General features: G+C 36.8%; 1 protein-coding gene across 1 annotated transcript in view; it reads right to left on the bottom strand.

The window, feature by feature from the left end:
* Positions 1 to 14557, bottom strand: part of ADAMTS17 (ADAM metallopeptidase with thrombospondin type 1 motif 17) — a 471203-nt gene that overhangs the window by 342674 nt on the left and 113972 nt on the right. The window contains exon 7 of the mRNA XM_027852040.1: positions 9061 to 9104. Coding sequence (XP_027707841.1) covers positions 9061 to 9104 — 44 coding nt within the window. The remainder of the gene's footprint in view (positions 1 to 9060; positions 9105 to 14557) is intronic.

A 14557-nucleotide genomic window follows, 5' to 3' on the forward strand; every position in this document is an offset into this window, starting at 1 on the left:
CACAGTAACAGCCACACTGTGTGATGACTGACTTTGATAGACTTAGCTCTTCTCAGCAATGCAAGGATCTAAAATAACTCCAAAAGACTAAGGATGGAAAATGCTATCCACATCCAGAAAAAGAACCATGGAGTCTGAATGCAGATGGAAGCATACTATTTATTCTCCTTTTCTTTTGTTGTTTTGTTTTATTTCTTCTTTCTTGTGGTTCCTCCCATCAGTTCTGATTCTTCTATACATCATGACAAATGTGAAAATATGCTTAATATGAGCATATAAGTAGAGCCTATATCAGATTACATATTGTCTTGAGGAGGGACGAGGAAAAAGAGAAGAAGAAAACTTAAAACTCAAAATCTTATGGAAGTGAACAATGAAAACTAAAAATAAATTATTAAAAAAAGACTCACTTGATTTTAGTAACCAGAGCATCATAGACAAAGATTATCTCTGTTATACCTACCACAAGGCTTATGGAGTCTTCCATCTTCACCTGTAGTTCACTCATTAGCCTGTTACTTGACTTGTTCTCATATTCACTCTTATCATCTTGAACTCTAGGCTAATCCAGGGCCATGTTTGTATATGTCCTCATTTATAAAATTTCAACACATTTCTCAATCAGCTAAGCTCAGAGACCCTACCAATTCAAATATTTTAATTTAACAAACTAGAAAAACCATCTTTCCCAACAGCAGTGACTTCCAAAAATTTAAATTAATATTTTTCCCACCAAGTCCAGGACATTTCTCAACTGGAAAAAGTCATTAATATATACAAATATGCAAACAGTGACTTCAGATGCCCCTCTGCCCAAGAATTCAAGACTAAAACTCCCCAATCCTGGAAAAATTGATAGTTTTACAAAGAGAGATGATACATTCCTCTAGATATTCAGTCAACCATAACCCATTCTAATTTCTCATTAATTAATGTTATCTATGTCTGACCTGTCTACTGAATGTAGGTCTGGATCTTAAAAGATTTTTTTTTCACATTCATGAAGGAAAGTTAATGCCCCAATAGAGAATGACAATAGTTGTACTGTACTTAGCCCTTATCAGATCACAAATTCAACACGGCCAAGAATTAGAACTAATAGGAGGAACCATGAGAAAGTAGAAATAAAACAAAACAATAAAAGAAAAGGAGAACAAATGTATGATTCCATTTGCATTCAGACTCATTCCCTAAGCTCATTCTTCCAAACTTCCCTTTTTCTGTTAAGCACACTATGCTTCAATGCATAACTTAAGTTCACAGAATTGGAGTTACCTTCTACTTTTCAATCTTCCTCATCCCTCTTTTCTAACATTTGTGAAATCTTGTAGATTCTACCTCAGGACACCTCTCGTTCACTAAACAGAGGTACCATAATTTACCCAGAGCTACCAAAATAATTTTCCTAAAGTGCAAATTTGAACATCTCACTCCCTTACTCAAATACTTCAATGAACCTCTGTTGGAACTAGGACAATGGCTCTTAGCCTAAGGCTATGAACTATTTTAAAAATATGCATAAAATTTGATAAATGTATTTTGATATAACTGGTTTCCTTTAGAGTTCTATATATCTTATACATTTAAAGATATAATTCTAGAAAGAGATTCATAGTCTTGATCACACTCCAAAGGGGTCCCTGACACAAAAAAAGGTTAAGAATCCCCACAGTAGGATAAATACAAACTCCTCTGATTGGCATTTAGAGCCCATTTACTGGGGGCTTTGGCATCTGGCTTATTTTACCAAAACAACTTCTACTTCCTTTCATAATTTCTGCATTCTAGCCAAAACGGTCTGTTTACTATTCATTTCTTAAACTCAGCATTCCATCTTTCATCTCCAAGACCTTGCATTGACAGTCCATCATGCTTAGAATGCCCTCCTTTTTCATATCTGCCTCTCAGAATCAGTTTCTTTCCTTCAATTCTCTATTTGGGTACAACTTCCTAAAGGAAGTATTCTCTGATTTCACTAGTTGTTGGTACCTTCTCCTTCCTCAAATTATCCTATATTGTCTTATCATTTACATTTATATCTTCCAAGTAGAATGTAAGTTCCTTGAAGGTAGGGACTCATTTTCATCTTTATGTCCACAATGCCTAACATGGTCCCTGAAATAGGGGTTTCTCCAAAAATGTTTGCTGAATGAATGCTTTCTAGTCTGCTCAGTGTCCTAGTTGTCTACTCCAGTTTGTATATTCCTTAGATGTGGCACTCAAAACAAATATACTGTTCTCAGTTCAATTCAATTAAATTCAATTTTGTGAGGTTATAACAAAGGCACTGTAAAAGCTGTCCTGGTGAAAAGAAAATTTATAGGTGACATGATAACTAAGTATTTGAAGAGCTGACTTGGGGAAGAAGGATTAGACTTTTCTGCTTGGCCTAAATGGGAAGAATTAAGTTGGAAATAGCAGAGAAGCAGATTTATGTTCCAAGTAAGGAAAATATTTTGAACAATCAGAGCTTTCCAAAAGTGGCATGGGAGGACCATGGAGATAGGCCATGGCTTGACATGGATAGTTTTCAAGTGGATTCTGGATGGCCATTTATCAGTGGATGTGGGTTGGACCAAATATCCTCTAAGTTCCTCTGTGAACATCAGGTTCTGTTGTTTTCCTGGTGTCCCCAGTATGTAGCTGTGGACAATCACTAGCTCAAACACAAGCAGAGTCACAGCATTGAGTGCTGTAGGAAGAAGGAGCTGCGAGAGTCGCATATAAAAGCTAATTATTCTGGTTCTTTCTAGCCTGTAAGTCTGGCAATTATTCCCCTAGTTTGCACAGAACCTGAATTAAGATAAGACAGGCAAACTTAACAGGAGAGAGGGAACAAACTCAAAATACTATTCGATAGAGGGACAAGGACCTCCCAGGACGAGGAGTCATCTCAGTTGATCAATTCAAATATATGGTGCAGGACTGAACATCAGTCATGTAGTCATTAATCATAGCCCTTGTATGGTAAGAACTCTGCCTCAGAAACAGAATACAGTGACAGAATCACATATACAGATACCTCTAGTTTTCCTGTCTCCTCTTGCAGAGGACTGAGTAGCTAGAAATATCCATGACCACATGTACACGTACACACCCATACACGTACACACACACACACACACACACACACACACACACACAGGGAAAAAGCCCAAGACACTAAGATTACTATGGCTATGGTGCCATGTTTCATCCATAAGTCCTACTCAGATCCAGTCCCTCACTTTTTCCCTCAGAAAACTATATATTCAAGGGCAGTATTGTATGGGCCTCTACATCAGCATTTCTCCTTCTGGTTATTGCAGCATGAAACATCAGAAAGGATTTTGAGTCAAAGGAGCTAGGTTCACATGAATGATTTGCAGGGGTGGGGAACCTGTGGCCTTGAGGTCACATGTGGCTCTCTAGGTCTTCAATGTGGCCCTTTGATTGAATCCAAACTTCACATAACAAATCCTGTGCAGTTGCAATTCAAAGGGCCATGCTTGAGGACCTAGAGGGCCATATGTGGCTTTGAGGCCACAGGTACCCCACTTCTGCTTAGGGAATCAATTAACCATCCTTGTGCCTGAGTTTTTCATCTGCGTAATGACAGAATTAGATTAGATGACCTGCAAGGCCCTTTCCAGATCTAAGTCTATGATTCAATGAGAGCAGACTTTGATTGACACTACCTTGGAATAGGTAGACGAAACCAGGGAAATCTCTTACACATGCTTTTACCTGTGTTTCTCAGAACCTACCTTTGAATCTTACCTTACTACTCTGTGCTAATAAGAGTCAATTTATGGATGTTTGCCAGGCCTACATCCTTCCCACCTCCCAGGCATTCTTCTTCAGAAATAAGCAGATAATAGGTGGTTAATATATGGTTGTTGAATTGAATTGAGATGATAACTTGAAACTAGCTTCAGCTGACAACTCAGAGAAGCAGGAGAAAATGCATCTGATCTGAAAGCTATCATTACCGTGCAACCTCAAGAGGCAGAGGAACTAACCCGACCAACCTTTGAATTCCAACTAACACAAATATTTGTGACCACCCCACATACACCATGATGATAACAGAGGCAGAGACCCAAAGCAATGTTGAGTTGTAGTAACTACCACACTATCCCAACTCACCTGCTTCTTCTTGGCATTCCAAGCCAAATGGAGGTAATAGCACAGTTAATTATGACTACTGTCACTCCCACTATGCTCCACACCAAGACAGGTCTCTACATCTACTACCTTTCAATATATACCGACAATCTGCTTATTTCCTAGTGCTTCTAAGTAAACTCCAGAATTGTAATCTATGACCGCCCTATAAGGTTGTTCTTTTTTAGTGAGAGTTTTAGAGACAACTTTTTCATGATAATGGTGACATCTGTTTGTGTGGCTCTCTAAATCCCTGCCCCACAGCATCAAACTCCCCCAGCATTATGATGTACATAAGGAAATCAGTAGCCTTACTTCATTAATAAACTTCATTACAATTTTTTTTGCCAAATATGGTTTTAGTCAATTGAGTCACTTACCATAGCCACCAAACTTGGTGGCAAGTGGCTTTTTGCTATTTTCAAAAATCAAATAATTTAAAATAATATCCCACCATTGAAGATGTTACAAAAGAATGTTTTATGGGGTTATGAAGGAATTATAAAGGAAAATTCCAAAATGATCTTGAATAAGGAAAGTAACAATGTAGTAAATAAATTGCAACCGAGGTGGCCAGATTCATTTGTGAGTAGGAAATCTGGTTTATATATTTAAAGGGATAGGAACTGGAACTATGATTTTATTGGTTTAAGAAACTCTCAGGTGAGGAAGCTCCATCCACCAATCTAGGTTGACACAACATCTCTGAAACTTATAGTTTTAATTTGTCTACAGCACTGAGACGAGAAGGGATTAGCCAAGGGTGACAAATCCAGCATGTGTTTGAGGCAGGACTTGAACTCGGGTCTTCAGACTTCAAAAGCAACTCCCTATTCATTACATTACAACTGCCTGTTCATTTTTAAAAGAGAATAAAAACCTCATGGCCTCTATTTTTTTATATAGACTCTTTACGCCATTTTAAATTGATAAAATTCAAAATTATTTAAGCTTTACAATACTGACTGAGCAGCTTATTCATTTTGTTTCATGGTCTAATGTAGGCTGTCCTAAAATAGAATCTAGGAGTGTAGGCTTTATTCTCAAACATCAACTTCCTTTCTTTGATACATTCATTATTTAGTTCTTCCACCTATAAAAATACTTACTAGCTTTCTACCTCAGTGACTCACTACAAGGATGTTTGAAGATTAAAAAGATAACATCTATAATGTTTCTTCGGTCCAGTGTAGACACTCCCACCACAGCAGATGTCCATTGTGGCTTCTAGACAAGCCCATGACTCAAAGGCTCTTGGCTCAACTAGACCAGTCTTGTTAGTAAAGCTCAAAATGCTACACAACATTTCCATTTTCCTTTGCACAGGTTTGCCGCTTCCATGTAATAGGAGAGGAAAAGGGCTGGTTTTCCATTCACCAAAAAGCCCAGTATATTTCTAAGCAAGGAAAAAATGTACTCTTACTTGAAATTGGTCTTAAGGAGTGCATTGTACCTCAGTAACCAGCAGTAGAGGGAAAATGATGGCATTTAACAAAGTTTTACTGTAATTAAAAAACATTTTATTTGATGGACTAAGGTTTCTATTTGTGGGAACTGTGCATAGTGTAGAGATGACATTCTCTGTGCCTAGGGAGAGCTTCTCCACCCCAGACTACAATCCCAGCCAACAAATGTTTCAACTCGCATTGCCTGCCGTTTAGTCACCTATTCCATATCTCTCCTTTTGCCTCTCTCCACCTCTAATACATGACTGTCAGGACTGATGTTGGAAAGCGTGGTATGAAAGATAAAAGAAAACAACAAAACAAACACACATGTAACACATTACACAAGCCTATGTATAAAATTCCCACAGTTGGTGGATATTTGTGTACACTGGAGGAGAAATGTAAAAATGGCAGTAAAAATGGCAATCCTTGGTTTTCCACAACACTCTTCATTCTGAGCTGTCATTTCTCCTTTGATGTTCCCCTTTACAAGAGTGAAATCAGCAGACACAGAGATAGTAGTCTGCTCAGCTCATGCTTAAAATACTCAGACCTCAAGGATTCAAGATTCTTAATCCCTCAAGCTCTTCACTCCACCATTGATAAAGGAAATCACAAATATCTACGATGAAAGGTCTTTTAGGTTAAGCTTTTAAAAATAAAGCTTGGATGCGACTCTCTAGACTTCTGCAGAGGAGATTTTTGTAGTCAAGTATACTGCCTTATATCTTTGGCCCAATCACTGGGACATCAATGCAACTGAGAAATAATAGGTGCTTTGGGATTGGTGCCTGGCCAATCCATATGCATATCATATCAACACATATATCTAATTTAATAAAAAAAAATTGGACTTATATACAGAGTGTCCCAAAAGTCTTTGCACAGTTTCAAGAGCTAATAGCTATTTAAGTTTAAAACTGCATGAAGATTTTTGGGACACCCTACATATTAAGTGGTTAAGGCTTAAAATTGCAGTAAGATTTTTTGTGACATTCTGTATATGACAATGCTTAGCAAGTGAGATCTACATAAATGCAATATATCATATATTTAGTTATAGATTCTTGGAAAGTACTCTCTTTCTTGGTGTCCTTAGAAGATATTAAAAATATTCATTTAACAAATTTATTAAGAACCTATTATGTGCAAAGCCAGGCATAGGATTAATTCCCTGTCCTCAAGGATTTATGACCTAATTGAAGAAATGACATCTTTACATATAAAAGTTAAACAACATACAAAAGAATATATGATTAAGTGCCAAATAAGCAGTATGGACCATATGTTCTATGAGCTAAGAGAATGTCAAATTATGTCACTATTATGCAATTCATAACCTACTCTTTTGTTCAAAGATACTAGGGACAGGCAATTATCTGTAAGTGTAATTTTATAACCAATATTATGTGTATTTTTTAAAAGTACAAGAATGGACCACATTAAGAAGTTGGTGCCCAGAGATTCAGTAAATATATTACATGGTACTGACAAGTTGAATTCGCTTATCTGCAGTGTGGCAGCGTGAAAAAAAAATGTAAACAAAAAGAAAGAATAACAATTATTTCTAGGTCTTCCATCAGCTTTGTTTTTGTGCAGAAATCACCACAATCATTTTTACAGCTTCATATGAACTTACAGTTTAAACACTTCCTCTTTGGAAGTATGTTTTCCATTGAGTTTAAATGGAATAAGTATATCATAAAGAATCCCCAGGGAAAGTAAGGAGATTTAGCATAGGTTTTGTTGAGATTTAAATCATACAGTGTATATGTTTTTCAGACCTATGTTTATTTCTTCAATACCTGCCTATCATTCTCAAAATACTAAAGAAAGATTTGTTCATTTGAAAAGGGCTCTACATTCTGAATTTTGGTTTTGGGCAATGCAACCTCTAAGACTTCTACTGAATGTTTATGATATTTACTACTAAGTTTTTCTCTTTCCCAGTTTTCCACCTATTAATACAATACCCCAATCTCAATATGAGGCCTCCCAAAAGCCAGTTATTGCAGATTTCATTGGGAATACTGAAGAGAAAGACAGAGATTCAGAATTGTACTTTTGGGAATCATCTCAGAAAACACATTGCATGTGAAGATTACTGCCATGACTGTGAGTGAGTAAATGAAAAAAAAGCATTTATTAAATGATAACTGTATGATAAATTCTGTGGTATGTTCTAACGATACAAATATAAAAAATACAGTCCTTGGCCAGAAGGAGTATACATTCCAATTTGAAGAGATAAAACAAATAGGGAAACAGTGCCAAGTTAAGGGAGTTTTTGTCTGGAGGGTCACAAGAATGGTGAGTGGAGTCATAGGGCAGGTAATTGTTATGACCTTTTTTAGCAGTATTGATTAGATTATTGTTCCTGGAACAAGCAGTAGAAAGAAAGGAAGAGTAAAGAAGGTATGTATGGCAGCAGGGCAAATGGCAATGTGTGCCATGTCCAGGGTGGATGGATGTGGAACATGGTGTGGAGTAAACCACATCTAGTATGTTAGAGGAGTTTGCTACTTACTGAAAAGATCAAGAATTTTCATGTACAGCTCATGAAATAAATATCACTATTCTATAATTAAATATGATTTACTATGCCATCAATTAGAAATCTTACAAACAGTAAAATAATTCTTTATAATAAGTAATAAAAGCTTCATGGTGTAAAAGGGCTACTCTACAGTTTAAGCCAGTACCTAAGTACTGATGAGAAAACAAAGGGGGTCAACCACAGCAGAAGATGAAAAATTAGTCAAAGACCATCTAACTCATATTCCTGAACAGATCTTTGACATTGAATTTAAAAGTCTAAAAAATAATTCAATTCTCTATACTCACTTCTCTATCTTCAAAGAGAGAATGATAAATAATTGCAATTGGTCCAGCAGGGTTGTAGGAAGCTTTATCAAGGTAGCAAGAGCAACAGACAGAGATGAAGTTTAAGTTTCATTCAACTCTAAGGCTTAATTCTTACATAATTCTTCCATCATTTAACCAGGCTTTATCATCACCAAATATTTTTTAACTGCTTAATGGCATTTGGCACTATGCTAAGCACTCTACAAAGAGTAATATATGGAGACAATCCCTTTAACCTTGGAGTTTACAATCAGTACAAGATGTGTTTTTAACATTCATTTCACACTGAAAGGAGCTACCATAGGCACAATCTAATGTTTTGAAAAATTCAGTATTTGTTTAATTTTCTAAGTTTGTAATTAAAACTAATTAATTATTAAATTTAAAAATTCAGTTAAATTTTAGTTCCTTTAGTTTGCTGATGAATAAAAATAATGGCCTTTATGATTGAGTATTCAATAAATGCATGCCTTAAAAAAATTTCCTGAATACACAACCTCATGAAATCAGCTGTGCATAAACTATGGAAGCTATTAAGACATCATTGCTGATTCCCAGTACAAAATTAGCTTCAAATTATTGTTCTAATTTTGTAACTCACCCACAGTGTCACATGGTTCGTCTTTATGTACACAGAAGTCTGTCCTAGAAAATAAATGCAACAAAGTCAGATTTATGCAGCTCCCCTAATGACATGATAGAATCACACAAGCATGTCATCACTGCTAATTAATCATCAATGTCAACCATAGTTGGGACACTGTGATACATTTAGTAGCCAGAAGTTTTAGTGATGGTTAAAAGTTATAAAACTTATGTAAAATAACCAACCGAACACTTTTAGAAGGCAGCACAATTATTCTCTCACATGCACACTATGTTCTATTATGTTTTATTATTAAATTTTATTTTTAATTTATGGAATAAAACAAGCATTTCCATAACATAGTACAATAAAAAAGATGATTGTACATGAAACTGCAAATCTACTATGCACAACTTGCTATTGTTTTCAAACATACAACAAAATTATCATGTAAATTTCTTTTTTTCTTCCCTGAAGAATGTTAGATGGCTACCATTAGATACAAATAGGGCTATTTATATATACATATATGCACACACATATATATACACACACATATATACATATTATGTAAAATTATTCTGTGCATACTTCTATTTATCATTTCTTTCTCTGGATGCAGATAGCATCCTTCTCCATATGTCCTTTATACTTAATTTGGGTATTTATAAAATTCAAAATAACTTATTTGTTCAAAGTCGTTCTTAAAACAATATCGTTGTGTACAATGTTCTCTTGGTTCTGCTTATATTGCTCTTTGTTATTTTGTGCATGTTTTCCCGTTTTTTCTAAAATCATCAAGCTCCTCATTTTTTATAGCACAGTAATATTCCATCACAATCATATACCACAACTTGTTCAGCCATTTCCCAATTGATGGGCACCAATTATGTTTTACTGCTATTCATATTCATGTTGTGTAAGCTACTAAACTGCAAATTCCATAAGGACAAAGATCTTAAAGACAAGTCTTCTTATACCTTACTCCACAACATGCACTCTTTGATCCATGACACTGGCCTTGGGCTCTTACACAAACAAGACACTCCATCTCTCAGCTCCAGGAATATTATCTGGCTCTAATTTGGAACTATGCCCAAAGGGCTATAAAAATGTGCATACCCTTTGACCCAGCAATAGCACTTCTAGGGCTATATTCCAAAGAGATCACACAAATGGGAAAAGGACCTACATGTACAAAAATACTCATAGCAGCTCTTTTTGTGGTGGCAAAGAATTGGAAATTGAGAGGATATCCATCAATTGGGAATGGCTGAGCAAGTTGTGGTATCTGAATGTAATGGAATACTATTGTGCTATAAGAAATGATGAACAGGCTGACTTCAGAAAAACCTGGAAAAACTTGTATGGTCTGATGCTGAGTGAAGTGAGCAGAACCAAGAGAACGTTGTACACAATAACAGCCATGTTGTGTGATGACTAATATTGATAAACTTAACCCTTTCTGGCAATACAAGGATCTAAGACATCTCCAGAGGCCTTGTTTCCTCTTTCTGATAGTTCCTTCTACTTACATCACTAATGTGAAAATATGTTTAATATGAATGTAAATGTATAGCCTATATCAGATTGTGCGCCGTCTTGGGGAGAAATGCTTTCTCTCCTCTGCCCTACCTACTTACCTCCCTGGCTTCCTTTAAGTCCCAACTGAAATACCATCTTTTACTAGAAGTATTCCCCAACCCTTTTTAATTCTAGTGCCTTCCCTCTTTTAATTATTTCCTATTTATCCTTTATATAGCTTGTTACCCTGTGTATACTTGTTTATATATTGTCTCCCCCATTGGATTGTGAGTTCCTTGAGGGCAGGGACTGTCTTTTTTTTTTTTACCTCTTTTTATATCTCCAGAGCTCAGCACATTACCTAGTACAGAGTAAGAGCTTAATAAATTTTTATTGACTGATTGACAGACTGAAGGAATATTTATTAAATAAGCCAGACACTGTGCTAGGCACTATGGATATAAAGATCATAGTCTACATTGGCCTGTGGGGATATACAGATAAATAAATCCAAAGTAATTGGTATGTGTGTGAGGAGACTGAATGTTAACAATGTGAGTAATCAGGAAAAGTCCTTATGTAAGTGATGAAGCCTAACCAGAGCCTTAGAAGGAACTGGACAGTCCAAGAGTTAGAAATCAGGAGGGAGATACCCTATACAGAGACACAAAGGTGACAGAAGGAATGTGGTCTAAAAGGAACAGAAAGTAAGCCAGTCTGACTCAAACATAGATTGTGTGAGGGGGAATAATATGAGGATAGGATAGAGCTAGAGTGTGAAAGGATTTCATTTGTCTTTCTGGGCTTTAGTTTCCTTACCTGTCAAATGTGTAAACAATAATAATAATAATGATAATAGCAATAAAAATCATAATCATAATTAGTATTTATATAGTGTTTTAAGGTTTGCAAAGAACTTTACAAGTATTGTCTCATTTTATCTTGGCAACAACCCTGAGAGGTAGATGCTATTCTCATCCCCATTTTACAGAGGAAAAAACTGAGGCAGATTTGTCCAGGTTCAAACAGCTAGTAAATGTCTGAGGTCAGAGTCGAGCTCAGATCTTTCTGACTCCAGATCCAATCTCTATCTGCTGAAGTCTCTTCCAGATCAATGACATGCATGGGAGTTATACTTTGTCCTAAAGTTAGAAGGGAGTCACTGAAGGGAGTGATGTGGTCAGAGCTGTGCTTCGAGGATTCATTCACAGTCATGGCAGTAATCTTCACATGGAATGCGAATGATGAGATAATTCCCCAAAGTACAATTCTGAATCTCCTTCTTTCTCTTCAAGGACAAACAACAACAATCCCAGTGAAAGCAGACCTCACATGGATCTCCATGTGGTCTCATGATATCATGGCCTGAGGGCAGTAATGTGGAGATTAGATGGGAGAAAGAAGGGACCTGAGGCCTGGAGATAAGCTGGGAGGCTAAGAATCCAAACTAGAATGTAGATTATATGAATGGTAAAAAATGGGGTGGGGGAGAGGGAACATGGAGATGGGAAAGTTTGGCAGATGATTGCATACGAAGGGTGAAGGGAAGGGAAGAGTCAATGACAACTGTCAGACAATCAGATAGTGAGGACTGAGAATTTGACCTAGGCGTCATGGCACCTTGTCTATATTACAGAATAGATATGCCACTGCCGAGTTGTCCATCTATACTCACAGGATGGTCTAGAAGGCTTCAATGGCTACGGTAACTTTTAGAACCCGGGAAGTAAGAACATAGAAGGACCTGCAGCAGGTTATTATTAAATGGCATTTATGTTTGTTGCAAGGCTTAAAAGGAAACCCACTTTCCTCCTTATCTTCCTCATTATTTTAAATAGTTGCCAGCTGAACAAATGAGGACTGTGTTTGCACATGATTTATAAATGTGGAGGGGGGGTGTTAAATTGCCAGAGACTGATTAGGATTTTTCAATTTTGACTGCGAAATATTTTGTGCCTCAGTTTCCTAATTTCTAAATTAAATTCAACAAACATTTATTTAACGTCTACCATGTATTTACATAGCAACTAGAACAGTCCTCTGAACAAACTTGATTAAGCAATCAAGGAGGGTATTTGAAGACTGGAAAGGTGTATGTAGAAGGGAAAGCGTTACTTTATGAAGAGCTTTGAAAGCCAAACAGAGGATTTTGTGTTTGCTCCTGGAGGCAATAAAATTCAGTAAAGGAATACACTTTGAGTACTCAGCTCATAATCTCTCTCTTAGCCTACTCCCTGCCCTTATACTTTGAGAATTCAATGTATTTATTGCTGTCCCCTTAAATCAAGGGTTCTTAAACTTTTTTGTGTGTCATGGAATCCTTTGGGTAGTATGATAAAGCCAGAATGCTTCTTAAGATATGTTTTATATGCATAAAACAAAATATATATTAATAATATATTCAGATGACAACATCATTTTTCCTGCCTCCATTGCTCTTAAAGGCTTTTGATTCCTGGCCTTCTTGATATGACTGTATACCTAATAAATAATGATACCCACCCCTTCTAAGTGGCACAGTGGATAGAGTGTTCGGCCTGAAGTCAGGAAGCCCTAAGTTCAAATCCAGTCTCAGACACTTACTAGCTGTGTGACCCTGGGCACAGGAATACAAAGAAATTGAAATACAATTATCAAAATAGTTTTAAAAAAGATTCATAGACCCAAGATTAAGAACCTCTGCCTTCAATACATTTGCTTTCCAGTTCATCAGTCTAAACTCCTCTGATATTTACCTACACTCCCACTCAGTCCCATACAGAGATGCTCATGCTCTTGATCTCATCATTACTCCCAAGTATTCTCCTTCCACAATCTATAACCTCCTAAGTCTTACTCCTCCTAGACATATTCTTAATTCTCACTGCAACATCCAGTCTCTCCACCTCTCCCCGCATTTTTCTAGGCCATCAGACCTCATTCTAGTCTCACTTTTCTCCTTCCAAAAGCTCAACCTTATAGTTGGCCAGTTCTACTTTACTCTGCTATCTACCCTGAAATCTTTTACCAATCTTGTCCTTACCTTTCTTCTAATCCCCCAAATCTAGATTAGTGTAGTGGATAGTATTCATTGATCCAGAAAAACCTGAGTTTAAAATGCTTCCTTGGTCATTTGCTAGCTATGCGGCCCTGGACAAATCACTTAACCTCCGTCAGCCTCAGTTTCCTTATTTGTAGAATGTAGATGATAATAGCATTCACTTGCTCCCAGTGTTGCTGTGATTATCAAATGTGATTTCATATGTGTGTGTATATATATATATATATATATACATATATACATATGAAATAAATATACACATATGAAGTACATACACATATATCACATATTTATATTTCACATACTACACATATATGTATCCATATTCATCATTAGCAAACTTCAAACTGCTATATAAAAACTATTTATTATTGCTGTTGTTGTTTTACTACCACTGCTAGATTGCTGTCCTCCTTTTTCAGTCCTGTGCTACCGCCACAGAATGTCTGCGTGCCTTCCTCCAGCTACCATCTCGCCAGTCCTCTTGCCATGTCACTCGAAGTTGTCTGTACCCTTCTTTTCACTTTTCACCAGAACGACCCTAGTTCAAGCCATCACTTCCCATGTGGATGACAATAGCTTCCTAATTGATCTTCCTGCATCCAATCCCTTCTTCAAAGCTAGTCTCCCTCTCATTGCCAAATTGATATTCCTAGATCATGAGTCTGAAGACATCCCTCCCTCACTTCAAAATCTTCAGGAGCTTCCTATTGCTTTTAGGATACCGCTTATCTGTTTGGCTTTTAAAGCCCTTCTGAATCTGGCTCCTGGCCGATCATGCATTATTCCCTCCCACACATTCAACACCTGAGTCAGCCTGGACTACAGCACTTCCTATTCCTCTTACATATCACTGCCTCCTAAGAATTTTGTGCCGGTGCACAGCCTGTGTTGTGCATCTCACACACACACACACACACACACACACACACACACACACACACACAC

Source organism: Vombatus ursinus, unplaced genomic scaffold (assembly GCF_900497805.2).
Source record: "Vombatus ursinus unplaced genomic scaffold, bare-nosed wombat genome assembly UNPS02009205.1, whole genome shotgun sequence".
NCBI lineage: Eukaryota > Metazoa > Chordata > Mammalia > Diprotodontia > Vombatidae > Vombatus > Vombatus ursinus.